General features: G+C 37.9%; 1 protein-coding gene and 1 long non-coding RNA gene across 3 annotated transcripts in view; both read left to right on the forward strand.

Annotated features, from left to right (window-relative positions):
* MBTPS2 (membrane bound transcription factor peptidase, site 2) overlaps window positions 1-12,784 on the forward strand; it is a 41,544-nt gene extending 28,760 nt beyond the window's left edge. The window contains exons 8-11 of the mRNA XM_040468959.1: window positions 5,482-5,576; window positions 5,940-6,135; window positions 8,511-8,586; window positions 9,879-12,784. Coding sequence (XP_040324893.1) covers window positions 5,482-5,576; window positions 5,940-6,135; window positions 8,511-8,586; window positions 9,879-10,101 — 590 coding nt within the window. The 3' untranslated portion in view covers window positions 10,102-12,784. The remainder of the gene's footprint in view (window positions 1-5,481; window positions 5,577-5,939; window positions 6,136-8,510; window positions 8,587-9,878) is intronic.
* Window positions 12,785-24,808: 12,024 nt separating this feature from the next.
* Window positions 24,809-27,765, forward strand: part of LOC121026097 (uncharacterized) — a 41,727-nt gene continuing 38,770 nt past the window's right edge. For both annotated transcript variants that reach the window (XR_005788262.1, XR_005788263.1), the window contains exons 1-2: window positions 24,809-25,474; window positions 26,612-26,761. This is a non-coding gene — a long non-coding RNA (uncharacterized LOC121026097). The remainder of the gene's footprint in view (window positions 25,475-26,611; window positions 26,762-27,765) is intronic.

Genomic DNA, 27,765 nt, shown 5'->3' on the forward strand with positions numbered 1-27,765 from the left:
TGGGCAATAATCCGAAAGTGATTCATGTTCATTTTGGAGTGGACTTTAGTATACATAATTAAAATTCTAGAAATTTACACCACTGCAAAAACAATAAAGCCACCTTGGAAAAAAGATCTGACCCTGGAAGTGCATGTAAGCTGTCCCAACCAATTGTTTCTGGCCACTTACCTCTCATAGGTGTATTATCAAGTTGTTTAAGATATAATTAAGCAGACTGGATGTTCTCCTTAAGATATTAACAAGTAGATTTTTGTCAAATTAAATTTTTTAACATTTTATTTTTTGAGAGACAGAGACAGAGTGTGAGTTGGGGGGGGGACAGAGAGGGGGGAGACACAGAATCTGAAGCAGGCTCCAGGCTCTGAGCAATTTCTGTCAAATTAGAAAAAAATGTGGTTAATCTATGGTATGAAATTGTTTAGACCTGCTTTTCTTCTGTTAATCCTTTCCTTTTTGATTTTTAAACATTAACTCACTAAACTACAAATGTCACCGACAGAGGTAAGGCTGGTTAAATTCCACCTCTTCCCCTGGTACATGGGGCCAGCCTAAGGAGCTTGTCCCATACACTCCTTGGAGATTGAATGGCCTTTCCAGGAAGCCCCAAAAAAGGACACTGGGTCAGGACTTGGAGCCCATTGCACCTGAAATAGATCTCTGATCTCATTCTGGGTCAGAACAGAAAACAAAACTTTACCCCCATTCATAGTCAAGCCTCTACTTTTACAATTGCTGGGTGTCCATATGCCACTTTGTGATTTGAGTGGAATTGAAAGTTACAGAAAAGAACTAGTCTGGGTCTTTATTTGGGACTATTTTCCTAACAAGTAGCTTGCATCCTCTTTCTTTAGTTTGAGAGGAATCCTTCATTTCATATACACATAAAGCTAAATTCCTTTTTTCTTTCCTGAAAGCATTATCTCGAATAAGAAAGACTGTACTCAACAAGTCCAGCATTTGAACTAGGTTTCCAGGAGCATGAGATTGAAAACTAAAAGCAACTGCTCCCTAAAAAGAAGCTTTGAGCTCAGACTCAGCCATCCCCATTGAACAGCCTGTATTCCTATTCAGAGGAGGCGAGGGTATATCCCTGTAACTGCCTGGCAACAGGAATATTGTATTCCTGTCTTATGTATCTATACATATGTATCTATAACTGAAGTGAGAAGAGACCCTTCCCTACCTAGTTTAAGATAATAAAAGGAAACTTCCAGGAATCCTTTCCATGTATTTTGAGTACTCAGATTGTTTTTATGCCTAATCTTCTCTACTGTTTGGGGAAAAGTATCTGTTTTTTCATTGTGAACATCAAGTTATGATCCAAAGTTTTTTTGCTATCCTAAATTGAAGAGAGGATGTGTGTATATGTGTGTGTGTTTATAATTTTTTTTAACTACTTATTAGGTGATGCTGGTATAAATTCTATAGAACTAAGAACAAATAAAGAGGAGGGGCGCCTGGGTGGCTCAGTTGGTTTAGCATCAGACTTTGGCTCAGGTCATGATCTCGTGGTTAGTGAGTTCAAGCCCCGCGTCGGGCTCTGTGCTGGCAGCTTGGAGCCTGGAGCCTGCTTCTGATTCTGTGTCTCCCTCTCTATCTGCCCCTCCCCAACTTGTGTTCTGTCTCTCTCTGTCTCTTAAAAATATAAAAAAAATTTTTTTTAAAACAATAAATAAATAGGCTTGCCTCCCTGTGTTGGAGCTCTAACTACATTTATATATTTAATAAGCTAGGATAAGAAAATTATTCAGTTCATTTTAGTAATAGAGAAAGTAGTGGGGACTGGGAACTATACATTGAAAAAGGTTCCAGTCTTTTTCTAAAACTAACCTCAGGGCGCCTCAGCAGCTCATTAGACGTCTGACTCTTGATTTTAGCTCAGGTCATGATCTTGTGATTCCTTAGATTGAGGCCCATGTCAGGCTCTGCACTGACAGCACAGTGCCTGCTTGGGATTCTCTGTCTTTCTCTCTCTCTCTGCCCCTCCCCTGCTTATGTGCACGTGCGCACTCTCTCCTTCTCTCGCTCTCTCAAAATAAATAAACATTTTTTAAATAAATAAAAAAATGAAATTAACCTCTGGTGGGCTCCTGGCTGGCTCAACTGGACCATGTGACTCTTGATCTCAGGGTTGTAAGTTCAAACCCCACATTGGGTGCAGAGATTACTTTTAAAAAATTAACCTCTGTTCTAGACTATGCTTTGGAGGCTAAACTATTTCTACAACTATCTTAGGACCCATCTTAGGGTTCATTCAGAATATGCAGGTTCTCCCTATGGTAGAATTATGAAACTGATCTGTTCTTGAATTACCTAATTGTCTCCCAGACTGAGATTTAAGGGAGAAGTCTAATCTTTCAGAGTTAAATTCAACCTACAAATGCCTCTGGGACCTTTCAATGCAATCTTGAGTGCTTCTTCGAAAGTAGAATTGGATTGGCCTGTCATGCTTAGTAAAAAAGTACATACGCTAATATGAGAATTGTCTGTGGCATCCCCATTTATAGGTTAAGAATCGAGTTACAGAAATTGACTTAGCAACTTGTCCTTTAATGTGACCCAGTAGAAAATATTCTAAAATAAAGTTTTTTTAAACATAGAACTTTTTTTTAATTGATAAACAGAGAAATATCAAATTTACCTCTCAACCACAAAATATGTAACTCTTTATTGGAAAATTCTGTTTGTCGGGGAATATTTACACTTGTGAGGATGGCCACAGCCATGGATTTATGTTTTAGAGTAATCATCATAGGAAGAAGCCATAACATAAAGGTTGCAAATTGGTGGTAGCCCAGAGACCAAATCCAGCCTTGGCAAATGTATTTGGTCTGGCTTATGTGGTACTTTTTTATATTAATTAGATGCCAATATTTAAAATTGAAGAGGTTTCACATGAAAGTCCAGATTTCAGATTTCTCTTGGAATAAAATCAACAGTCCGTGGAATCAAGCCCCCAAATTGAGTGCCTGGCTGCTAATCCCATAAAGCAAGGTATACATTTTCTAATTCATCGCAGTCCCTCTACTCCCTATTTTTTTCCCCACACACTATCTACTTCATTTATTTGAAACCTGCTTGGCCTGTTTTGGCGTTTGTGTTTCCGTACATGCTGCATCAATAGTGATATCAAATTCTTGACTTTAAATTCTGTATTGTATATATTCCTCCAAGAAAAGTTAGTGATCAAGTATCAGATGTAAATTTTCTAGATTTCTAATACAAAGGAAAGTGGCACAGAATGTCATATATGTATTCAATGTATACTGAGTTATCTACCTTATGTAAGATTGAGAAACTTTTTTCTCAAGGAGCTCACAGTCCAGTCAAAGACACAGAGCATTTGATAGGGATTAAGGAGTGTACCTGTGATGAGCACCGGGTGATGCATAGAAGTGTTGAATCATGATATTGTATACCTAAAAGTAATATTATACTATATGTTAACTAACTGGAATTTAAATTAAAAAAAAAAAGCAGACCATGCCCACGTTATTACAGTACAAGGTTAATTGCAGTAGAAGGTTAATTGTAGGTAATGACAGGAATTGGTGGGAATTGTAGGAGTTGGTGGTGGTCAGTCTTCACTGGGAAGATGAGAACAGGTTTCATAGCATCACCCCTTGAGTTGGGCCTCAACAATGAGTCTAATTTCAGGAGGCCAAAATGGAAATAAACCTTGGCACCAGAACCTAGAAAGCAGTTAGGGAACTGCTAGTAATTTGGTTCAGCAAGATAAGAGTATGAGATAAGATGAGAAAAAAAGCAGCAATCTTTCAGTTTTAGGCTATGGCATTTAGACGTTATTTGGGAGTAGTGCAGTCCTTGGAAAGTTTTGATCAGAGGAGTTACATTCTCATTGTTTTACTCAGGAAGATGAATCTGAAGCATTTGGTATGTAGGAAAGGCTTGCGTATGCTAATAGGTGGTAAGCAAACAAGACTTCTTAGGATTCTTCAAATGGGTCAGGTGAGAAGTTAGAGCCTGCACTCAAATGCAAACATATAGGAGAAAAATAATGAGGAGGTAAAAATTGGTGGGACTTGGCAACTGATCAGAGACAACCCTGAAACTGTAGCCTGGATTGGTTAAAAAAAAAAAAAAAATCCTAAACAACTTTGTACTTTATACTTTACTATTAAGGGTGACCAATTATTGATTACAGGCACAGGTTTATCTGTACCATTTGCTCCTCACAGTTTGCCTTCATATTTCAAATACAAATCCTCATTTAAAATTTAAATACCTATTCAATTATAAGAAAACAACAGGGAAAGAAAAAAGAAAACAAAACTGCCCACACAGCCAAGCAATGCAGAAGAGAAACTGATTTATCAGTTAGTTTGTTTCACCTGTTTTGTTCTTCATTTTATGTAGACCAAGGAGAGAGAGCCACAGTGGCTGGGGGGGATCCACTCTAACCAATACAAGATGTCTCCCTCAAATAACCTAGTTTAAAAAAAAAAAAAACTGAAAACCAAACAACGACTGATGACTAAAATACAAAATCCTTGTACAATCATATTGCATATCAACTAACATTTTCCTGCCAGTGCTCTTGAAGACACACTTGTAATAGAAAAGCTTTTTGTGGTACTAGAAAACGTACTTTTTTTGGTAGTTCTCTGGTAACTTTGCTCTTCAATCTGTCTTCCTTAGCACATCTATGGTAGCATACATATAAGATTCTAAGTTTAATTGGTCCCTGCTACACATCAGTTTATGCTTTACAGGTTTGATATGCTGAGTGCAGGAAACCTTCCAAAATAAACACATGGAATCATTTTTATTCCACCTATATCAGTGATTTAGTTTTCTTATTCTGCCCCAGATACAAGTGAGGGAGTACACCAAAAACCTTTGAAAAATAAATGAATAATGAGAATAAACAGTTACCCTGTTTGCATTGTCTTCCAAAAGTGGTAACTGGACTATTGGTATGCAGGCAAATATGTGCACATCTCTGGGGTCAGATTGGGCTGCCCTGATTTTATGAGGAAAGCCGTAAGGTAAGCAAGGAGGCAGGATAGATATTTGATCTAATGGGGATGTCTTTAGGGATGAGAGTCTTTTAGGCATCCTCTTGCCCACTCTGCTGAACTCAAGTAGTACTGGATCAGTAGCATTAGGACAGCTAATAGTGGCTTATTAAATATTTGTGCTTGACTAGCTGGAGTTACTGCAAAACTTACTGAGACCCTGGAACTCTAGCTTTATTAATAGGTAAGTTTATAGGAAGACAGAAATCTACGGTAAGTGCTGCTTCTTGATTTCAAACTGGACAAGTCTTTTTGTAATATCGTGTCTCTTTTTGTAACATAAAATCACTGCAGTGAGTAGCCTGTCAGACTGAACTAGGAATCATACAATTGTTTCCAAATTCATATGCATTTTACTTACTCTTTTTGTCTTGAAAGCAAAATTTTCATTACAAATGTACTTCTATATAACAGATTCTAATTCACTATTTCTCTTTAGCATACAAACGGCTAGATGGTTCGACTGAATGTTGTAACAATCACAGCCTCACAGATGTGTGCTTTTCCTACAGAAATAACTTTAATAAGCGTTTGGTGAGTTGTCCCTGAAGCAATCTTGCTTGTCTGATATAATTTTTATAAAATAAGCATATAGAACTAAAATGTAATCTATGAACACTTTTCCCTTTTGTTTCATATCGTTTTATTAAAATTTCTATATTTCACTTGCCACATTTCATCTGAGAATCTTTAAAAATTTATAGGTATAATATCTTATTTGGCTGAAGTAGAATACTTGAATCTAATTTATAGTAGGTGCACATAAATGGCATTTCTTTTAAATGAACTTTGTTCCTAATATGCTCTGTAACATGAAAGATACTGAGCACTGGAACTTGCTGTTTTTCTTGTTAGTAAATTATTTTGGGTATTGACTAATTAATATTTTACTCATAGCATACATGCCTACCCGCCCGGAAAGCAGTTGAAGCCACACAAGTTTGTAGAACCAATAAAGATTGTAAAAAAAGTTCAAGTTCCAGTTTCTGTATAATACCTTCTTTGGAAACTCATACTCGCTTAATAAAAGTGAAACATCCTCCTCAAATTGATATGTTGTATGTAGGCCATCCACTGCATCTTCATTACACAGGTGGGTACTTATTATGGTAGACCCTCAGAAAATCATTAAGATGTCATATATTCTTCATGGTAGAAACTCAGTACAAATCCTTGGGTTAATTTTATTTATTATAAATTTGACTACTTTTTAAGTCTTAACTTGTTCTTCAGTATTGTATGAAATTTAGGCATTAGGAAAATAATCTGAATTTTATGAAGCAAGGTGTAACTGAATCCCATGTCTGCCTATGGAGAGTGACTTATTTTCTTCACTACCATTTATGTCCAAGTCACATAGATGATCTCTCAGATGTTCTCTGAGAGTTTGTTAAACCTACCCAAGTTCCCAAAACAGTGGCAAGAGCAACATACCCCAAAGAATGCCGGGAGTTATAGTGGTAAGACTATAATTTATGCATAACACATGAATTTTATATTAATATAATTTTCATTTTTTTTATGTTTATTTTTTATTTTTGAGAGAGAGCAAGTTGGGGGGGGGGGGCAGAGAGAGAGGGAGACAGAGAATCCCAAGCAGGCTTCCCATTGTCAGCATAGAGCCCCACATGGGGCCCAAACTCACAAACCATGAGATCATGACTGTAGCCATGATAAAGAGTAGGATGCCCAACCACCTGAGCCTCCCAGGTGCCCTAATGTTTATTTATTTTTGAGAGAGAGTGAGAGACAGAGAGGGAGAAAGAGAGAGAGAGAGAGAAAGTACACATGCAAGCTGGAGAGGGGCAGAGAGAGAAGGAGACATAGGATCCAAAGCAGGCTCCATGCTGTCAGTGCAGAGCCCAATGTGGGGCTCAAACTCATGAACCATGAGATCATGACCTGAGCCAAAGTCATATGCTTAACTGACTGAGGTACCCAGGTGCCCTTGAATATAATTTTCAGAACTGGGCTGGCATAATTGTTTTAACAGAGGCTACATTATTGGGACTAAATAGATAGCTTCTTCATATTGCTGAAGATCATATAGTCTAATTTTGTTGTACAAGATTTTTTTTTAGTTCCTTTTTTTATAATGGTTTTGTGGAAATATAATTCACATGCCATATATTTGAGCCTTTTAAAGCATACAATTGAAGGTTTTTTAATATGTTCAGAGTTGTGCAACCATTACAGTCTAGTTCTAGAATAGCTTCATCACCCCAAAAAGAAACAGTGTATTCACTATCAGTCACTTCTCATTTCTCCCCACCCCTAGTCCTTGGCAACCACTAATCTACTTTCTGTTTCTATAAGTTTGCCTAGTCTGCACATTTCATATAATTAGGATATTTTGTGACTGACTTCTTTCACTTAGCGTAATGTCTCCAAGGTTCATCCATGTTGTAGCATGTCTCAGTAGGTCATTCCTTTTTATGGCAAAATAATATTCTATTTAATGGACATATCACATTTTCTTTATTCATTCTTCAGTTGATGGGCATGGGGGTTTTATATTACTCTTTAAAAGGCTGTCTCATTGTTTCATAGTCATAGCCTGTAACCTGGGTCATTCTTCTTCTTTATCAGTTTGACACTAAGTGACTCTAGAATGCAAATATTATTTTTTTTAATGTTTTATTTCTTTTTGAGAGAGAGAGACAGAGTAGGAGCAGGGTAGAGGCGGTCAGAGAGGGGACATAGAATCGGAAGCAGGTTCCAGGCTCTGAGCTGTTAGCACAGAGCCTGACGTGGGGCTCAAACCCATGTGCCGTGAGATCATGACCTGAGCCGAAGTCAGACGCTCAACCGACTGAGCCACCCAGGCACCCCTAGAATGCAAATATTAAATATATCCTCAACAAATGGAAAGGAAGTTCCCTTTTAGAATAATTCAGAACTATGTACTATGTAATTCAGAAATATGTACTGTATGTTCTACCTAATTGCAGAGAAGTTTGTAAATGTTTTGAGCAAAAACAGGATTACGGAATGCACAGAGTGGAAGAGACCAAAAATTTCCCCTAGTCATAATCCTTGTTTTAGTAATGATTTAGTAAGAGAAAACCAAGACTAGAAAGAAGTTAAGTGGCATAATAGTTAGAGTAAATGTGATTTTCAGGTTATGCCTCTTTGAAGGATAAGGACTCTTCATAAATTCTGCCATAGTTTTTAAGTCAGTCTCTTTATTTGGTAGTCATGCTTGGTATATAGTCAGTTTTATATTATTCTTACCTCCAAATATAAGTACATACTAAGATATGAATTTCTGTATTCCACTATATTTATTAAATGTTCTAGAATAATTGTTTTTATATGTGGGGCATATAGGCTGCCTGCTTATGTTTGGGAAGAGCTTTCTCAACCAGTTTAATAGACTAGCCCAATTGTTGACCACATGGAAAAATTTATAATGCTGTTGCTTCTCTATATGAACAATATTCATTATTCCTTGTTTTTCTTTTTCAGTGAGCATCACCAGTTTTATCCCACGCTTCAACTTTCTAAGCATAGATCTGCCTGTGGTTGTGGAGACATTTGTCAAGTATCCTTTCTGGTGTAAAGAATGTTTTTAAAAGGTGTTACTTGGAACGTGATTAGGCTTACCTTGAATAGAGCATGCATAGACCTTACAAGTGTCCATTGATTGCTAACAACTGAAAAAGAGACTTTAAAGTTGAAAAAGATCAGATTGTATATAGGAAGGAAGAAGTCAGAGGAAAGAGATTGCTCAGGGAAGGAGAAAAGTTAAGATATGGAAGGGAGGGAACCCAGAATATAATTTGAGAGTTGAATTTACAGATCTAAGACCTTTTTTAGTAAGTTTATAAAGAATGAAAGCTCAAAATGCCAGTGAGGTGATGAACTCTGCCCCTTGTGAACCTGTTACCTTGGACTAAGTGGAAGAATGCATAAGGGAGATCAAACTGGTTTCCACTACTAAAATAGCAATTCAGAGGACAAAATCTCACGTGTTCTTTAGCATATTATGTTGGAATATAAAACTTGACATTTTCTAAAATTTGTTATTATGAAGAATTTGAACACTTTGGAAGGGTTCTTTATTTTTGTCATTGTTTTTTCTTTTTTACCTTCTAGATTTTATTACTAAAAATGGATTTTTTTTTAATTCCAGTATAGTAAACGTATGATATTATATCAGTTTCAGGTGCACAATACATATTTTTGTCACTTTTAAATCATTTTCATTTCCTTCCTCAATAATTTGCGAAAACATGAAAGGGAAAACAAATGAATAGTTAGTAAAAACTATGTACAATCAAGATAGTACCTTGTAGATTGCAGCTTTGTTTCAGAGATTTATGACATATATAAGCTTTTAGATGGCAGTAAAATACAGTTATATTTGTGTTACAGTTAATATTTATACTACGTATAGTGTACATTAGTTATAGATAATAGTAAAATAGAGTTGAAGGGGCCAAAATCCTTATGTTCCCTAAGATAAGGTAATACTTTGTAGGGATCAAAAAGTAATTTTCTTTTATTGCTAATTACTTCCACATTCCTTTCTCTTGTTGTGTCATTAAAGTATTACAAAGACTCAGTCTTCCTTAGAGTTTGTTATAGATTGTCTTAGTTTACAAATGGTTGGCCCTTATTTTTCTAGCCAAGATTTTTGACCTTTGAAATAATATGAATAATTTATTTTAAATGGTAGAGATCTAGGAAGGAATGTCCTATACTTGTGGGCAGAGATTTAAAGAAAGCAGCTATAATCTCAAATCCAGCCCTAGTAAAACATTCTCTTCTGAGTACCAGAAATGTGGTTTCTTCTCAGACCTCACAGTCGGATCCTTAACTGATTTTACCCAGGTACCTGATTTCCCTCTCAGGAGCTCTGGCTATTGTTAATGCAGTGCCCTGCTTTGCTTTGGATGGTCAGTGGATTTTAAACTCTTTCCTAGATGCCACCCTTACCTCAGTGATTGGAGACAATGATGTCAAAGATCTGATAGGATTTTTCATCTTGCTTGGTGGCAGTGTACTTTTGGCTGCCAACGTGACCCTGGGACTCTGGATGGTTACAGCACGGTAATATTTGCATTCATCTGGCAGAATGATCCTTGGTATGAAATATAAAGTGTTTCCTTAAAATTACATTTTAACTAACAACTTTAAGCTCCTCATGTATCAGAATATCCAAACTCTGGGATGGAGGATATACAGAAGAAATGAAAGGCATAGTCTCTGACTACATTCTGATTTTAAAGATTGAACTTAACAAATTTCAGATGCTTGTGGAACAATTTCTAAACAAGTGAAAATTCATGTTAAACCATTTTGTGCAACTCCGGATCATGTTGCAGTAGTGTAAAGGAGAACAGAATTAGGTGGAATTAATTGGGGCAAACTTTTTGAAAAAACATCATGAATCCAGATTTGAAGAAGACCAGAATCTGGCCAAGTGGAAGGGTGAGCATTTTCTTGGCCTGTATCTCTTGTCCTTTGTCTTGTTTGAAAAGAATTTTAAGATTTAATGGTGTATTATTTTGTACTCTGACAACTGAGGTCTGATTGCAGTTAATAAAATTCTATAAAAGTATCTGCTGACATGAAAGGAGAAATTTTTGTCAAATGATGCCAAATAAGTGAAAAAAGTAGGAAGTAGGGCCTACAATACCATGATGCATGTTTTGCCCCACAGGAATTGTCTCTTTGATGTGTCCCCATGCCCTCATAAAGCAGCACTAGCCTTAACATTTAGAGTGAGCTGAAAGAGGTGTCTTTCACTTGCAGCCTGTGAGCTGAGGAAGTTAAAGTTGAACCTCAGAACTGAGCCTGGTCTTCTAACAGATCACAAGACAGATCTGCTACAGTCCTGGTTACCATTCTCTACAAAGCTTTGAAGCTTGAAACCCTTCCAGGGTAGACATTTTCTCTTGTGCTGCTGGGGTTATCTGGGGCCTAGGTCCCGGGTTCCTGTCTTCAAGAAGCACCTACCTTAAGCTCTCAACCATACTTTGTCCTCACCAGCAGTTTCCATGTTTCTCTATATTAAGTAATTAAATGCCCAGGCCTTGCTTTCCATCTTTCCTCTAAGCTACCTCTATGGGTCCACGGAAGACTTGGTAGTACAGTGAGAATGGCTACACGGGAGTACAGATGTGGACTTGCCAGAGGCTGGGAACTGACTCTTGAGCCCAAAAGTGCCCTGAGTAGTTCAAGGTCTTTTGCACTGGAGATGCAGCCCTGGAAGATCCAGAAAGTCAACAGGTCACTGTGAAGCTATTGGTCTTCTAAGTGTATGAGCATGCAATTCTTTGATGAAAAATAAGTGCTTCTCTCATGTACTCAAGAACATTAACACCCATGTACCCAACTTCTTCACTAAGTGAGATATTCCATGGTGTTCACCTTTTTCCCATCATTGAGTTGCTCTTCAGGCCCTAAAACTTTTTAATCATTTTTAAGAAACTCTTTAGACTGTATTACAAGTTTGCCTGCCTTCTTAAATAGAAATTATATATGGAGTATGTTAAGATGTTATTAATGATTTGAGGTCATCAGTTATTACCGCTATTAAAACCGTACACATTATTCGTTTATCCCAGAAAAAAAAACTTTTGTTGTGTTCTTCGGTAGATAGTCCTTTGGGATCAAAGACTGTTAGCAGAGTGAGCTCAGACCTGTTTAGGTAGTAGAGCCTGGGAAATGCCATGAAATACTTGTATAATTAATTTGATTACATAAACTAAGCAATTTACTAATCAACATGTTGTATATGTGCAGGTCAGTTTTTTGAAACTGAGAAAAAAATCTTAATAGAGGAAATCCTACCCCTTAACTTCTTTCTCTGGGGAAAAAAAAACTAATTTTCTTGTAGAATTTGAACATCGTGATCTGTTGCTCTCTAAAGTCAGGATTTGGGAACCACCCTTATTAGGATATTGAGCAGATCCATCGCATTTGTATAGAAATGACCTTATCATGCAAGAAAGGAAATGTTATCTGTGTCCAGCTTGACTGTGGGCACTTCTGGAGTAAGGACCATGTCATACTCATCTTTGCATCCCTGGGACAGTGCATGAGACATCATAAATACTTAATAAATGTGGTTGAATGGATGATGAATAGTGTTATTTATGGATTAGAAAAGCATGTTTCTATTTAAGCTACAAATAGTATTATTGAATACTGTATATATATGTTAACATAAAAAATAACTTGGAAGGTCTTTGTGTCCTATAAAGATATTATCATCTTTATGAAAATAATCCATTTTCATTTCTGTAGAGCAATTAGAAAAATGAATTATTTTAAGGATTTGAAGAAAATGTTCTTTCTGTGTTGTCACGTTGTTCAACAGTAAAACTTTATTTTCAGTGTTCCTACTCTACATTGTTTACATTTTCAAGAGGTTTTTTTTAATCCCCTATAATCTGTATGGAAGGTATATATTTTTTCATCTCAGTTTGAAAAGACATGCAGTTAAACTTGACATTTTGATAATCGCCCTTATAGGTCATGGTCATCTATTCTAACAGCAAATTTCAAACAAGCACTTCATGGATACATGGCTCTCAGTCATCAGTTTGTCCTATGGTATTTATTGAACATCCACATACTAATTAATGGTGCACAGGTATTTTTTCCTACAGATCTTGCGACTGTGCTGTAATTCATTCTTAGTATTTAACTTGAAGATACCATGGTTCCTGGCATTTGATGTTTAGCAATAAAAGAATAAATGTGTACCAGCATTGTATGTTTTACCATCATCTATGTGTTGTCTTTTTTCAAAAACTTCTATTCTTTTCTGTCAAAATTGTTCCCTTTACATTACAGTATGATCTTTGTTGTTCTTAAATTCTTGATTCTAAAAGCAGCCTTCAGTTTTCACTCAAGCAACCTGTATATGAAAGTTGTTGCAGGCCACAGAAAGAAGGCTTTTTTTTTTTTTTACATTTATTTATTTTTGAGAGACAGAGCACAAGTGGGGAGGGGCAGAGAGAGAAGGAGACAGAATCTGAAGCAGGCTCCAGGCTCCGAGCTGTCAGCACAGAGCGCGACACAGGGCTTGAACTCACAAACCGTGCGTGAGATCTTGACCTGAGCCGAAGTTGGACGCTCAACCAACTGAGCCACTCAGGCACCCCAAGAAGGCTTTTTTAAATGAGATTCCTGTGCTCTCTCTATTGTTTTGGAAATGGCCTGTTTATGGGTGAAGAAAGAGGACTATCATGTTTCCTTTCAATAGTGTCTGACAGAAGTCTTCTCTAAGTTAGTGTATGTTTCTTAGGAATTCGTGGAAAAGTATTTCAACTCTGACATTTGATTGATCTTGACCTTTTGCTCTAGTACTTCCTCCCTTGTCCACAGAGCCAGGCTCTCCCACCCCCTTTCTCTCTCTCTCTCCCTGTCTCCCCTTTCCCTCTTTCCCTCCTCTCTCTCTCTCTCTCTCTCTCTCTCTCTCTCTAACTGCCCCCTCACACACATGCACATGTTCTCTTTCGAGATTACTTAAAGGCCAAATACAATAGGATGGAAATTTAGCCCAACTCTTGATTGGCTAGCCTCATTCCACTCCTTTTTGCCTCTGATTTCATTCTATTATAATTAAGAGCCACAAGACTAGATGACTGATTATCTAAACCACTTTTTTTAGCAGCTTGAGATACAATTAAATACCATAAAATTCACCTGTTTAATGTGTACAATTCACTGTAAACTATTTTTCTTTTAATGACTACTCAAACAATAGTATACATATGCTTTAGTGTAATCTAACATTTTAAGCAAATGAACATGTGATACAAGACTGAGAAGAAAGAAAATGTTTCATTTATTTCACAGCTTTTTGAACTCTGAAGTGGTTTTCAGTACTGGAAGTAAAGTTGAGTCACAAATTATTTTTAAGGTAAAGCATGTAGAGGGGTACCTGGCTGGCTTAGTCGGTGGAGGATGTAACTCTTGATCTCGGGGTTGTGGGTCATGAGGTCAAGCCCCACGTTGGGTGCAGAGATTACTTAAAAATAAAAACTTTAAAAAAGAAAAAAAGGTAAAGCATGTGGATATATTTTCTTTGAGACAATAAGCCATTTTAATCAGTGTTTTTGCAAGCTACTTTTGCTGTTTAGGCCATAATAATTTGAATAATCCATTGTATATTTTATCAGGCTATGGCAAATGAATTCAATGAAAGGAAAGCCTCTATTTCAAAACCTAATGCCACAATAGATTGTACTCAGGGTGGAGGTAGGAAAAAAATGGCTAAAGGAAGTTGCAATTCTAATTACCAAGCAGGTTATATTGTCTAATTTAGTTTTCCATTGAAAAGAGAGAAAAACATCCTTATATCATAGTTTTATTTAGCTAAAGATTGATGGATATTCAATAGTTGTCCATTCTTATTAACTGACCATTTCTCACAGTTTTCTACTGACATGCTCCTGACACCTGAGAGGAGGGAGAACACAGAAAGGTCTAAGAGCAGAACCCTGTAACTGTCTATCCTACAAAATTGAAGTCTTGCTTTATCTTACATTTATGTAAATTTTACACTCCATTCATCAGTATCATAAAGCCAGTTCTCTTAAAGACGTGAAGCTCTAAACTGCAAAATAATTAGATGCTAAGAATATTAAGTTTTTTTCATGTCTAAAACACATTGGTAGAAAGTAGTTTATAATAGCTGGTCTGTAGACTAGTGACAGTCTATGATGGTGTTTTTATCTGTTTGTAGTGAAAGGAGAAAAATTATGTTGTATCTAATCACAAAATAAGGAAAATGTTCTTGTGTTGTTAGAAAGTGCCTGCTGCCCTTTATCAAAGAGCTTTCCTTTATTCAGATTATGGAAACACATACCTGAGTTCACTTAGCACTTCTACATTGCTCTGCAGAATGTCTCTCTAGAACTGACATTCATCAGCAGGGCATGAGGATTCCATGTTTCCCCATGCCCTTTCCTCCACCTGAATTGTCTGACTTTCATGTTCTCACAAATGTGTTGGGTGCAAAATGGCATTTCCTTTTAATTTGCATTTCTCATATTAATAAAGTTGCACATCCATATACTTGTTTAGCCATTTAGATTTTTCATTTTGCCAATTGCTTCTTGATATCCTTTGCCTAGTTTTCCATTGAGTTTACTAAATTTTTCTTGCTGATCCATAAGAATTTTTTGTATATTCTAGATTAGGGGGTCAACAAACTGCAGCCTACAAGCCAAATCCTGCTTACCACCTATGTTATAAATAAAGTTTTCTTAGAACACAACCACATTCGTTCATGTTTATATTGTATATGGCTGCTTTCATGCTACAACAGCAGAGTTGAGCAGTTGCAACAAAGACCATATCACCCAGAAATCCTAAAATATTTACTGTCTAACTGTTTACAGAACAACCCATGTTCTAGATATCATCTCTTGGCCATGTTAGATGTTGCAAATAGTTTTTCCCAGTCTGTCAGCCACCTGTAAATTTTATTTATAAGGTTTCATTGTTGAACAAGTATCTTTAGTTTGATGTAGTCAAATACATTAATTTTTTGATTCATTATCTGTGTTTTGTGGGTATTACTGAAAAAGTGCTGTCCTTCCCAAAGTCACAGTAATATTCTATACAGTTTCTTCCATTTGCTTTAGAGTTATACTTTCACAATGAGATCTTTGATTTCTAGAATATATAGTGTGGGGTACCTGGGTGGCTCAGTTGGTTGGGTGACTGAATTCGGCTCAGGCCATGATCTCGCAGTTTGTGAGTTCGAGCCCCGCGTCGGGCTCTGTGCTGATTGCTCAGAGCCTGGAGCCTGCTTCGGATTCTACCTCTCTCTACCCCTCCCCTGCTCACGCTCTGTGTCTCTCTGTCTCTCAATAATAAATAAGTGTTAAAAAAAAAATTTTAGAATATATGGTGTGAGGTAGGAAATCCAGGTTTACTTTTCTATACAGCATGAACTATTTTATAAAATAGCTGTTAACAGTATTTTCTATAAGATTGTTAAAGAAGTTTACATGAAGTTCTTAATATGGTACCTGGCATGCTCAAGATATTACGTACTTAAATTACTTATTTTCAGAATGCAGAATTATGACATAAATTTGCCCTCATATCCCCATCCATACTGGTGTTCGATCCTGCCTCCTTCTGGTATGCCTTCTTGGCTTCCACTGCCTTCAGGCTAGCTCTGGTTGTCCAGAGTGTCTTCCAAGACTTGACCCTTTTTAATATTTCTTCCTCCAATCAAAATAAACCAAAACTCATCATATTTAAGATGTTGGCTAAAGATTTTGCTCACTGAAACTATTCAAAATAACCTGCGTTTGTGGGTATGTTCATTGATAGTAACTTAGGCATTTAAATCTGATCTTACCCAAACAATATCTCAACTGAGAAGGAGGCACTATGACAAGCCATTATGAGAGAATTTGAGGTAGAATGGACTTTGAGGACTACATCAGACAATAGAAAACTACCCCCTGCATAGTTTGGGATATTGCATTTCAGAATAAGCTGTTTTTTTAATGTTCATTTTGTTTTGCATTAATTAGTTAAAAAAGAGGCTAAACTTTCTTTTTTAATGTGTGTTGTTTTGTAGATTTTTATTATCCACATCCTTTGTCCGTATTTTCCTGCAATGATCATCACCTTCTTATTACTTCTCATTACTACAGACTCATATTTGTTCTGAAGCTTTGCAAACATATTTGACCATACCTCAGCTTCTTTTCCAGGTTCCTGACTTTAATACTTTATTCCTATTTATTGTTTTCTTCCCTTTCATTTTGTTTCCATCCTTTAATGGCGTCTAACTTTTTTCCTAGGCTGTATGTATCACCAGAAATCTACAACGGGAGGTAGCACTTTGCAATTTACAGATTGTCCATGTCTCCACTCCAGGGCACCCCCTTTTCTGTTCTGGAAATACCTGGGGGAAACAAGTTGGTAATCGGGAGTTTGCTTGGAGAGTATAGAATTGGAGCAGGAGAGAGCTAATGTGATTTCCTTGGGCTTTATAGAAAAATAATTTTCTTACTAAAAAAAGAAAGGCGGGGTGTGCCTGGGTGGCTCAGTCAGTTAAGCATCTGACTTCAGCTCAGGTCATAATCTCATGCTCTGTGAGTTCAAGCCCCGCATTGGGCTCTGTACTGACAGCTCAGAGCCTGGAGCCTGCTTCAGATTCTGTGTCTCCCTGTCTCTCTGCCCCTCCCCTGCTCACGCTCTGTCTCTGTCTCAAAAATAAATAAAAACATTAAAAAAAATTTTTTTTAATAAAAATTAAAAAAAATAATAAAGAAAGGGGCACCTGGGTGGCTCAGTTGTTTGAGCATCTGACTATGGCTTAGGTTGTGATCTCACGGTTCATGGGTTTGAGCCCTATGTTGGACTTGATGCTGACATTGCAGAGCCTGCTTCAGATTCTCTGTCTCCCTCCCTCTCTCTCTGCCCCTCCCCAGCTTGCATTCTCTAAGATTAAAAAAAAAGTTACACATTTATTATATAAAACATGTTAAATGAAAGTAAATTGTAATTGAAAAAATAGGATTATATTATACATTAACTGGCAAACTGCTTTTTAAACTTGATGTAAGCATTTTTCAATGTTATTAATATTCTAGTGTCATTGAAATGGATATATAATATTGCAGCATTGACTATGCCATAATTTTCTCTTTTCTTTTTTTTTTTTTTTTTAAGTAAGGTCTACACCCAACCTGGAGCTTGAACTCACAACCCTGAGATAAAGAGTCACATGCTATACCAACTGAGCCAGCCAGGAACCCCTGAATGTGCCATAATTAACCGACCCCTATTATTTCCAATGTTGCAATGTTATAAACAAAGCTGTGAGGAATATCCTTATAACTAAATCTTTTGGCATATCCAAGATTTTTTGGGTAATTATAGAAACTCTTAAGAAAATCTTAAAGGAAAAATTACTATCTTTCAAATGTGAACATTTTATATATACATACTGCCTTGTTGCATTTACATTTTTTCCTCTTAATTGGATATGTGAAAATAGCATCTCATTTTAATTTGCATTTCTTTGATTAGAAAAAAGGTTGAACATTTTAAAATGTATTTATTGGTCATTGTATTGTTTTTGTTTGTCCCCATCTTTTGCCCATTTTTCATGGAAGTGATTATTGTCTTACTGCTTTTCATCATAAGCTCCATTCTACTATTTGATTTCTTACATGTGAATAAATTAAAACCTCATTTAATGGGGCGCCTGGGTGGCTCAGTCAGTTAAGCTTCTGACTTTGGCTCAGGTCGTGATCTCGCAGTTTGTGAGTTTGAGCCCCGCGTCAGGCTCCACGCTGACAGTGTGGAGCCTGCTTGAAGTTCTCTCTCTCCCTCTCTCTCTGCTCCTCCACTACTTGCATGCTCTCTCTCTCTCTCTCTCTCTCTCTCTCTCTCTCTCAAAATTAATTAATTAATTGATTAAAAACCTCATTTAAGGGGTGCCTGGGTAACTTAGTCAGTTGAGCATCTGACTATGGCTCAGGTCATGATCTCATGGTTCATGAGTTCGAGCCTTACATCAGGCTCTGTGCTGACAGCTTGGAGCCTGGAGCCTGCTTCCAATTCTGTCTCCCTCTCTCTCTGCCCCTTCCCTGCTCATGCTCTGTCTCTATCTCTCAAAAATAAATAAACATTAAAAAATTTAAAAAAAAAAAGAAAAACAACCTCATTTAAGTCTAATGCTAATGTTTATTTTTATGTTTTTATATATCATGATCTCTCAAGCTTTGCCTTATATTTTCCACCTTTGGTGAAATGTTTTCAAATGCTTCTAAAGATTTTATAAATATTCACAAATATTTTATGATAGTTTTATGATTTTGGTTTTTCAAACATTGTCATCTTTAATTTACATGCACTCTGTCTTGATGTTGGTGCCGAATAGGGATAGAACCTTGTGTTTTGTTTTCCCCAAATGTTTAGCCAGTCATCCATCTCAAAGGAGATTTTTTTCTTTTTAATGTTTTGTTTATTTTTGAGAGAGCACGAGTCGGGAGGAGGCAGAGACAGAGAGGGACAGAGAATCTGAAGGGGGCTCCACGCTGACAGCAGCAAGCCCAATGTGGGGCTTGAACCCATGAACCAAACCATGAGATCATGACCTGAGCCGAAATCGGAGGCTCAACCCACTGAGCCACCCAGGTCCCCCTCAAAGGAGATGGTTAGTCTTAGGAGATTTTTTTTTTTAGAGAGATAGAATGAACAGGAGACAGGCAGAGGGAGGGAGGGAGAGAGAGAGAGAGAATCCAAAGCAGGCTCCAAGCTCAATGCAGAGCCCGATGTGGTGCTCAAACTCAAGAGCCATGAGATCATGGCCTGAGCTGAAGTCAGATGCTTTACCGACTGAGCCACCCAGGTGCCCCAGGCAATCTTAAGAGATATTTCATGCCAAGAGGAAGAGACATAAATTTATATCCTTTGGAGAGAAAAGATACAATAAGTGAAATTATCTCTCACTTGATAAATCATTCTTATGTGTATAGGATGCAACTATTATTTACTTTTTCAATTTAGTAATACAGGGAATTGAGAATATATCTCATACTTTAGTTGAAAAGAGTCCTTAAAACATTTTTTCCCCTAAGGTGTTTTTATTTTTATTGAAATAGTGTTTCTCATTCCTAAGCAGTATAGATTAACATCTGGAGATTATCCTTAATATATATCATTATCTAAAGATAATCAACTTCTTAATGAAAATACTATTTTGCTTCTTGGATGTTCAAGTTTAAAATTTTCTCTCTGTAGGTTATTTAATATTAGTCTTTAAAGGCTAAAAAAACTACCTTTGGAATAGACATCCTGATTTTAAAGTAAGTATCTTCATCTGTTTTAATTATATAATGATTAAGTTTGGAACACTGCATTAATCATAATTTAAAATCATGAAGATAAGAGGTAATGAGGATACTATGAATTTGTATTTTGTTTCTTGTAAAATTTAAACAAGTGTGCTTTTTTCCACATTTAAAATGTTTTTCTTCTGAGATCACTGTAGTTGGTTTTTAAATTTGCTAGATCTTAGAATATGACTCTTGTAAATATGCTACTCTAAGAGATGCTTATTGAATTAGAAAGTTTCCATTTTTCTTGCTTATCCCCATTCTGTAGTCACTAGAACTGATACATATATTCTTTCATTCATTTAAGAAATATTTATTGCTCACTTACTGTGTTCTTGGCACTATTCTGGGCTCTGGGGATACAGCAATAAACAAGACAATTTTTCTTTTTTGTATTTTGTAAGGAAAAATACCATTTGTTTTTAAAATAAATATAGGAACGCCTGGGTGGCTCAGTCGGTTAAGCGTCCGACTTCGGCTCAGGTCATGATCTCACAGTTTGTGAGTTCGAGCCCCGCATCATGCTCTGTGCTGACAGCTCACAGCTTGGAGCCTGCTTCAGATTCTGTGTCTCCCTCTCTCCCTGCTCCTCCCCCTCTCACACTCTGTCCCTGTCTCTCTCTTTCAAAAATAAATTAACATTAAAATAATAAAACAATAAATATAAAATATATGCTAATCACTACTAAGTGTTTCAGGCATGGGGTAGCAAGAGATTAAGCTAAGAAAGTTATCAGAAGCCAGGTCTTAGAAATATGTTATGGACTTTAGCCTAATTGCAAATGGGGAGTCATTGAAAGTTTAAAACAAGAGAGGGCCATAATCAGATTTGCATTTCAGTGGATCACCTTGACTGAGGATAAAGCATAGATTGGTGGGAGGCAAGTCTGGTAGCAATGAAATTGGTTAGGAAACTATTTTCGTCATTTAGGCAAGTGCTGATGATCTTGGCAGTAGAGGTTTGAAAAAGAGAAGAGGACAAACTCAAAAATAGGATCCACTGTATTTGGTGGTTTCGTGTAGTTTAGGTTCAGGAAGGAGTCAAGAAGACTTCAGGTTTCTGGCTTTGACAATTAAATGATGGCAGTGCCATTAACAGCCAGGGAACAGCAGAAAAGGAGCAGTTCACTTTGGAACTTTTGAGTTTGACTGCCTGGGAGAACTTCAAGTGGATTCTTGGATACTGTCAGGAACTCAGTAGAAATTAGTTGGAGACACCATGTATGAGCTGATGCACTCCAAATATGTAATCCAACCTATGGGAATGGATAGTCTGGGGAGAAGATAGAAGAATGAAAAGGAAAAAGAAGGTATGCTGGAATAGAGCTCTCAGGAACACCGGCATTTAGGTTTAAAAAGGTACAAGGAAGAGGAAAAAATGAGCTTTAGAAAATTGGGAAGAAAACCACAAATGAGAGTTTGGTATTGGAGAAACAAAAGGGAAGAGAATATATCAAGAACATGTCAATAATATGAGATGTTACTGAGAGAGGCTGCCAAATGTCCTTGGGCTTTAGCAGGAGTTTATAGGCAATCTTGAGAGAGCAGCCCCAGTGCATCAGGGAAAGCTGAGCCAGGTTGTAGTGGGTGGAGGAATGGTGGGGGTGGGAGTGGGGGGTGGGGGAAGTGGCTGCAGGGAGAGACTGCAAATGCAGAAAATGCAGTCAAGAAGTTTCATTTGGAAGGCGTGGGAAGAAAGCTCATGGGACTCGGTGAAGGATGTAGAGGAAAGCATTGTTGTCATTGTTTTAGCAGTGGGAAAATCATTGGTATGTTTTTGGTGCTGATGGGAAGAACCCATCAGGAGATGGCATCTAGAGCACAAGTAGAGTAGTAAGTAGTCTTCAGCAAGAGGGATGCCCTTTCTAAGAGGGGGAAAGAGGAAACACAGTTGCAGATACAGTTATCTTGAATCCTAAGTGTCTAGAACAGTGCTTGGAAGAGAGTAGACACTCCAGAAATCTTTGTGGAGTAAGATGGAGTCCTCACATAGCTGCAAGGAACAGTGGAGCCAACCTCACTTCTAGGTAAGACATACTGGCAGAGGCACTTGAACAGGTAGGTACAGAGTGCTCAGCTCTGGGATAATAGCATTGAATTTCCTGATTTGAGAATGTTCTGTGTTTACCTAAGTTCTCAGGAAACACAGGGCTGAAGTATAGAATTTGAAAGGGTCCAGAATAAGGCACTGTGGCCTAAAAAATGATTTTGAGCTGAAGGCATTTGAGTTCCTAAAATGCCTTACCTGCCTAAAAGCAAAGCTTCCCAAAGGAATTCAGTTGTCATCAGCCTCCTCCTCAGAAGTACCCCTAATCTTCTCAAGCAGACATTGACACAAAACTATCACATCTTCCACCAGTTCTTCTGAGGGCCTATTCATCTCTCCAAAAAGTCATTTGTTTTTTCATAAGTGCCCTTCCTTGTCCTTCTAAGAAGTCATTTATTCTGCCAGAAGTGACCTCTGTCCATACTCATCCCCTATTTGATGGCAGATAAGCCCCACATTCTAACTACCTTGAATCGCAATTCTTTGTGAACTCCTGTGCGCATGTGTAAATCTCTTTTTTCTCTTGCTCATCTGTCTTTTGTCAGTTTCATTTGCAGGCATCAAATCCTTAACCTTAGAGGGTAGGAAGAGGGGTGCCTGGGTGGCTCAGTCAGTTAAGCATCAACCTCTTGAGGTTCAGCATCAATCTCTTGGTTTCTGCTCAGGTCACAATCATGGTTCTTGAGTTTGAGCCCTGCCCTGGGCTCTGTGCTGACAGTGCGAAGCCAGCTTGGGATTCCCTTTCTCTCCCCCTTGCACATTCTCTCTTTCAAAATAGATACACAAACATTTTTTATTTTTTTTTAATTTTTTTTTCAACGTTTATTTATTTTTGGGACAGAGAGAGACAGAGCATGAACAGGGGAGGGGCAGAGAGAGAGGGAGACACAGAATCGGAAGCAGGCTCCAGGCTCCGAGCCATCAGCCCAGAGCCTGACGCGGGGCTCGAACTCCCGGACCGCGAGATCGTGACCTGGGTGAAGCCGGACGCTTAACCGACTGCGCCACCCTGGCGCCCCCACAAACATTTTTTAAAAGGGGGTAGAAGGAAAAGTTTTTTTTTTTTTCTCTCTGATAAAGTGGCATGATGTTTTAAACTTCCTCTCAGATGGTTCACAGAGATAGCAAAGCCAGTATGGCAAAATATTGGGAATTGTTGAATCTGGATAAAGGGCATGAGGGAGTAATTTGTACTCTTTTTTTTCCTTTGTACTCTTCCTGAAACTTGCTTGAAATTGTTTCAAAATAAAAAAAAATTATTTTAAAAAAGAAGCAGCTTCTGCATTTATTATCATCTCTACTTTTTCATTTTCTATTTTATTCTATTTCCAATTTCAACACTTTTTATTTTCCAACTTAACTATGAATGGGAATAAGGAATTTGAGAGGGAGAGCTGCTTTTTGGGTTCAGGCAAATTGTATCTCTATGTCTCAATTTCTTTTTGAGAATAATACCTTCAAAACTATGCTATGTTAACTGAAATAATCACACAGCAATCACACAGTAAATGTTGTTCCTTCCCTTTCCAGGACCAATTCAAATCACAATGCCCTTATGAAACCTTCCCTCATCACCTCCCTGACAAAACTTACTTTGTATTGCACCATACATTTAACTAAGTGGCTTTTCATACATTACATCTTTCAGTTCTCCCAATAACCTTACAATCATTTTCTTTGTCTTATAGATTAAAGACATTTAATGGCGTTAAATGACTTGGCTAGGGTCAAACAGTCAGTCAGTAAAAATGCAAGGATGAGAACCAGGTTCTTTTCGTCCTAACTCTTGCGTTCTTTGTTTTACCGTAATTTGACATTTTTCTTCAAGTGTTTTTTTTTTAATTATAGTAAAATATACCATAATTTACATGACATAAAATTTGCCATTTTAACCATTTTAATTGTACAGCATTAAGTACATTCATATTGTCATGCACATTATCAGTACTGTTCATCTCCAGAACTCTTCATCTTGCAGAACTGAAACTCCATCCCCATTAAGCAGTAATGCCCATTCCCCCCTGTGCTCCAGCCCCTGCAAACCATCATTTTACTTTGTGTCTCTAGGAGTTTGACTATTCTAGGTACCTCATATAAGTGGAATCATATTTGTCCTTTTGTGACTGTCTTATTTAACTTAGGCTAATGTCCTCAAGGTTTATCTATATTGTAGCCTATGTTCTTACCAAGTTTTATAAAAATCTGTGCTCCTGGCATTCACCTGTAACTTAATGTGCCCTATTTCATTTCCCAGTTTATAAACTCCTTGAGGACTGTAACTCTGCTTATTCTTATTCTTGGCATGGCCACCCTCATAGTGCCTAGTTCATAACAGTAGTCACTGAGCTCTCTTGACTGGACGGCTACCGGCCATTCTAAAGTAGAAAGTGATCCTCCTCTTATATTGTCCATCCCAATTTCATGCCTCCTCTCAGCTGCTGGAGACAAGGAAATGGATGAGCATAATTGTTCTATTATTGCAGTGGAAGGCCAGATATAACACCAGAAGTTTCCCTGGGTTGGAAGGATGGCAGAAACATGAGTTTTTGTCATGTACAGTTAGCTCCCTGCTCACTGTAAAAATCATATATGCAATATTCTTTCAAAGAGGAAGGGGGTGGGATGCCTGGGTGGCTCAGTCCGTTAAGCATCCAACTTCGGCTCAGGTCATGATCTCACAGTTTGTGAGTTTGAGCCCTGCATCAAGCTCTGTGCTGCCAGCTCAGAGCCTGGACCCTGCTTCCGATTCTGTGTCTCCCTCTCTCTCTGCCCCTCCTCCACTCGCGCTCTGCCTCTTTCTATCTCTCAAAAATAAATAAAAATGTTTAAAAAAAAGATTTAAAAAATAAAAGTAAAAAAGAAAGAAATCTTTTAGTATCATGATGTAAGTGAGAGTTTCGTAATGTTTTTTTCCTCCCCTGAGAAAAATAAAAGTGACTCATCACATTATGGTAAGAATGAACTCTTTGGATGATTGATCATCCATCCTTGATGTTATCCGAGGGTGAAGTCGCATTTGACTTGTCATGCTAATTATTACATAGTTCCTATAAACATTAAAGGACAAAATGAGGAAAAATGGAATAAGAAATATTTTGAGTCCAGGTTTTAGCTCTGCCACCTACTAGTGACTTTGAGAAGGGGAAGACTTTGCAATCCCTTCTCACTAGCACACCCATGCTTCCACCTCTGTGGAGCGGCAGAACTTCAAGGGCAAACATGGCTTCAGAGCCCAAGAGAGAATGTAATGTGGTCAGGAGCAGCCCCAAGAAACTCAAAGACCTTCATCTTATCTGACAGGAGATGCTGCTGGACTGCATGCCACCAGTCCCACTCCTGAAGCAGAATGTTCAAGGAGTGTGTCCGAAAAGCAGAAGCTGGCTGCTCCAAGGAAGAAAGGCTATGCTTCAACCAGCCTCACTCTACTTGAAGAAAAGGCTCTCCCAGAAGAGAGGCAACCTGAAGGATTCACCCAAGTGTTTCTGAGCCAGGACCTCTAGCACACTTTGGACAGTGGTGGCATAAAATAATTGGAGGCAACCTGAAAAGTAAAGTTGTTGAATATACTAAATGACTTCCCTCTGTGTGTCTACAAAAGCCCCAGTAGCACATTTTTCAAATATGCAAGCTCTGAGGAGAATAGGAAACATACGGAATTTTAAAGGACCTCCCTTACTAAAGGGAAATCAAGCAGGCTTTTATTTTGGCAACATACTTATAACCTTAATCTACTTGTGGTTTTATGTAGTATAAGATATTTGTCATACTGGATTGGGTTTATTAAATCTCTTTTTTTTTCATTTTTCATTCTCAAATCAAAATGGGAAATGTAGAGAAGAGGTAGCTATTTAGAATGCTCAAAGGGGCTTCTGGGTGGCTCAGTTGGTTCAGCCTCCAGCACTTGATTTTAGCTCAGGTCATGATCTCACAGTTCGTGAGTTCAAGCCTGGCAACGGGTTCTGCGCTGACAGCATGGAGCCTGCTTGGGATTCTCTGTCTCCCTCTTTCTCTCTCTGCCCCTCACGCACGTGAACACTTGCTTGCTCTCTCTCAAAAATAAAACTTAAAAAAAAATAAAGCTAGAATGCTCATAGAACTTTGATAACATCACAGGTTTTTATTTTTTTATTTTTTTATATATAATTTATTGTCAAATTGGTTTTCATACAACACCCAGTGCTCATCCCAACAGGTGCCATCCTCAATGCCCATCACCCACTTTCCCCTCTCCCCCACCCCTCATCCACCCTCAGTTTGTTCTCAGTATTTAAGAGTCTCTTATGGTTTGCCTCCTTCCCTCTCTGTAACTTTTTTTCCCCCTTCCCCTCCCCCCTGGTCTTCTGTTAAGTTTCTCAGGATCCACATATGAGACATCACAGGTTTTGAGACTGAGGAACATTCTCCCAAAATATCAATTGGCACACACTTTTGGTGGCCTACTAAAAAGCCATTCCACTCTTTTACCTGCCGGCAAGGTCTGCCTTCTATAATAGAGGCTAAAAATGCCAGATACTCCCTCTCCTACCCTCTTTGCAGGTAATGCTGGCCATGTGGCTGAGGTTTGGTCAGTGAGCCTTTCAGCAGCACTCTCTCTAGATGCTTCTGGAAAGATTTTCCATCCTGATGAAAGCAAGATATTCAAATAGAGCTTTCTTTCACACCTCTTCCTTTCTGTCATTTCATAGGCTATTGAAGCTGTGGAGACCATATTGCAGCCATTAAGCAGTAGAGAAAAGCAAACATGCTGAGAACGGCAACATATGGCAATGGAAAGAGCCTGGGTCACTGACAGCACTGTTTAGCTCAGGATGACCATCTACCTCTAAACTTGTTAGGTAAGACAATAAAACTTCCTGTTATATCGGCCACCCTTAGTTGGGTATTGTTATTCACAGATGAAAGAAAGCATCTTAACTGATTCAGGAAGATTTTAAATACAGTTCAGAGGAAACTATTTTACACCAAATATTTACTAATTCTCCCTCACATATTGAGAAGTCATGTTAGTGAACATAAGCATATGAGAAAGTCCTTATAACATTGGGTTAAAGGGAGGCTCCCAGGGGCGCCTGGGTGGCTCAGTAGGTTGAGCGTCCGGCTTGGGGTCAGGTCATGATCTCGCAGTTTGTGAGTTTGAGCCCCGTGTCGGGCGCTGTGCTGGCAGCTCAGAGCCTGGAGCCTATTTCAGATACTGTGTCTCCCTCTCTCTCTGCTCCTCCCCCCTCTCCTGCTCTGTCTCTCTCTCTCTCTCAAAAATAAATATTAAAAAAAAACATTTAGGGGCGCCTGGGTGGCTCAGTCGGTTAAGCAGCCGACTTCGGCTCAGGTCATGATCTCACAGTCCGTGAGTTCAAGCCCCGCGTCGGGCTCTGTGCTGATGGCTCAGAGCCTGGAGCCTGTTTCAGATTCTGTGTCTCCCTCTCTGACCCTCCCCTGTTCATGCTCTGTCTCTCCCTGTCTCAAAAATAAATAAAAATGTTAAAAAAAAATTTTTTTTTAATTTAATATAAATAAATAAATAAATAAATAAATAAAAATAAAGGGAGGCTCCCAGCATAGAACCCTGAGGGTTGATCTGGTGATGTCTCAGGTTTTGTTGTTCATAATGTCTGAGAAAAGACATACTATAACAGTGAAAATGTATGTTAGGAAAATTTTTTGGTTTAGCCAAATTTATTGACACAATTATTGGAAAACCATTCAAAAATAATTGGTTTAGGTTTTTAGAGCAAAGATAACTGCCAATCTTAATTATTCAAGATTTTTTTTAAGGATCTAATTCAAATGTGTCATTTATTCTGATTGTAATGAGAATTTTATTTAAAAATTTTTAATGTTT

Source organism: Herpailurus yagouaroundi, unplaced genomic scaffold (assembly GCF_014898765.1).
Source record: "Herpailurus yagouaroundi ecotype Mexico unplaced genomic scaffold, PumYag 67793, whole genome shotgun sequence".
Lineage (NCBI taxonomy): Eukaryota > Metazoa > Chordata > Mammalia > Carnivora > Felidae > Herpailurus > Herpailurus yagouaroundi.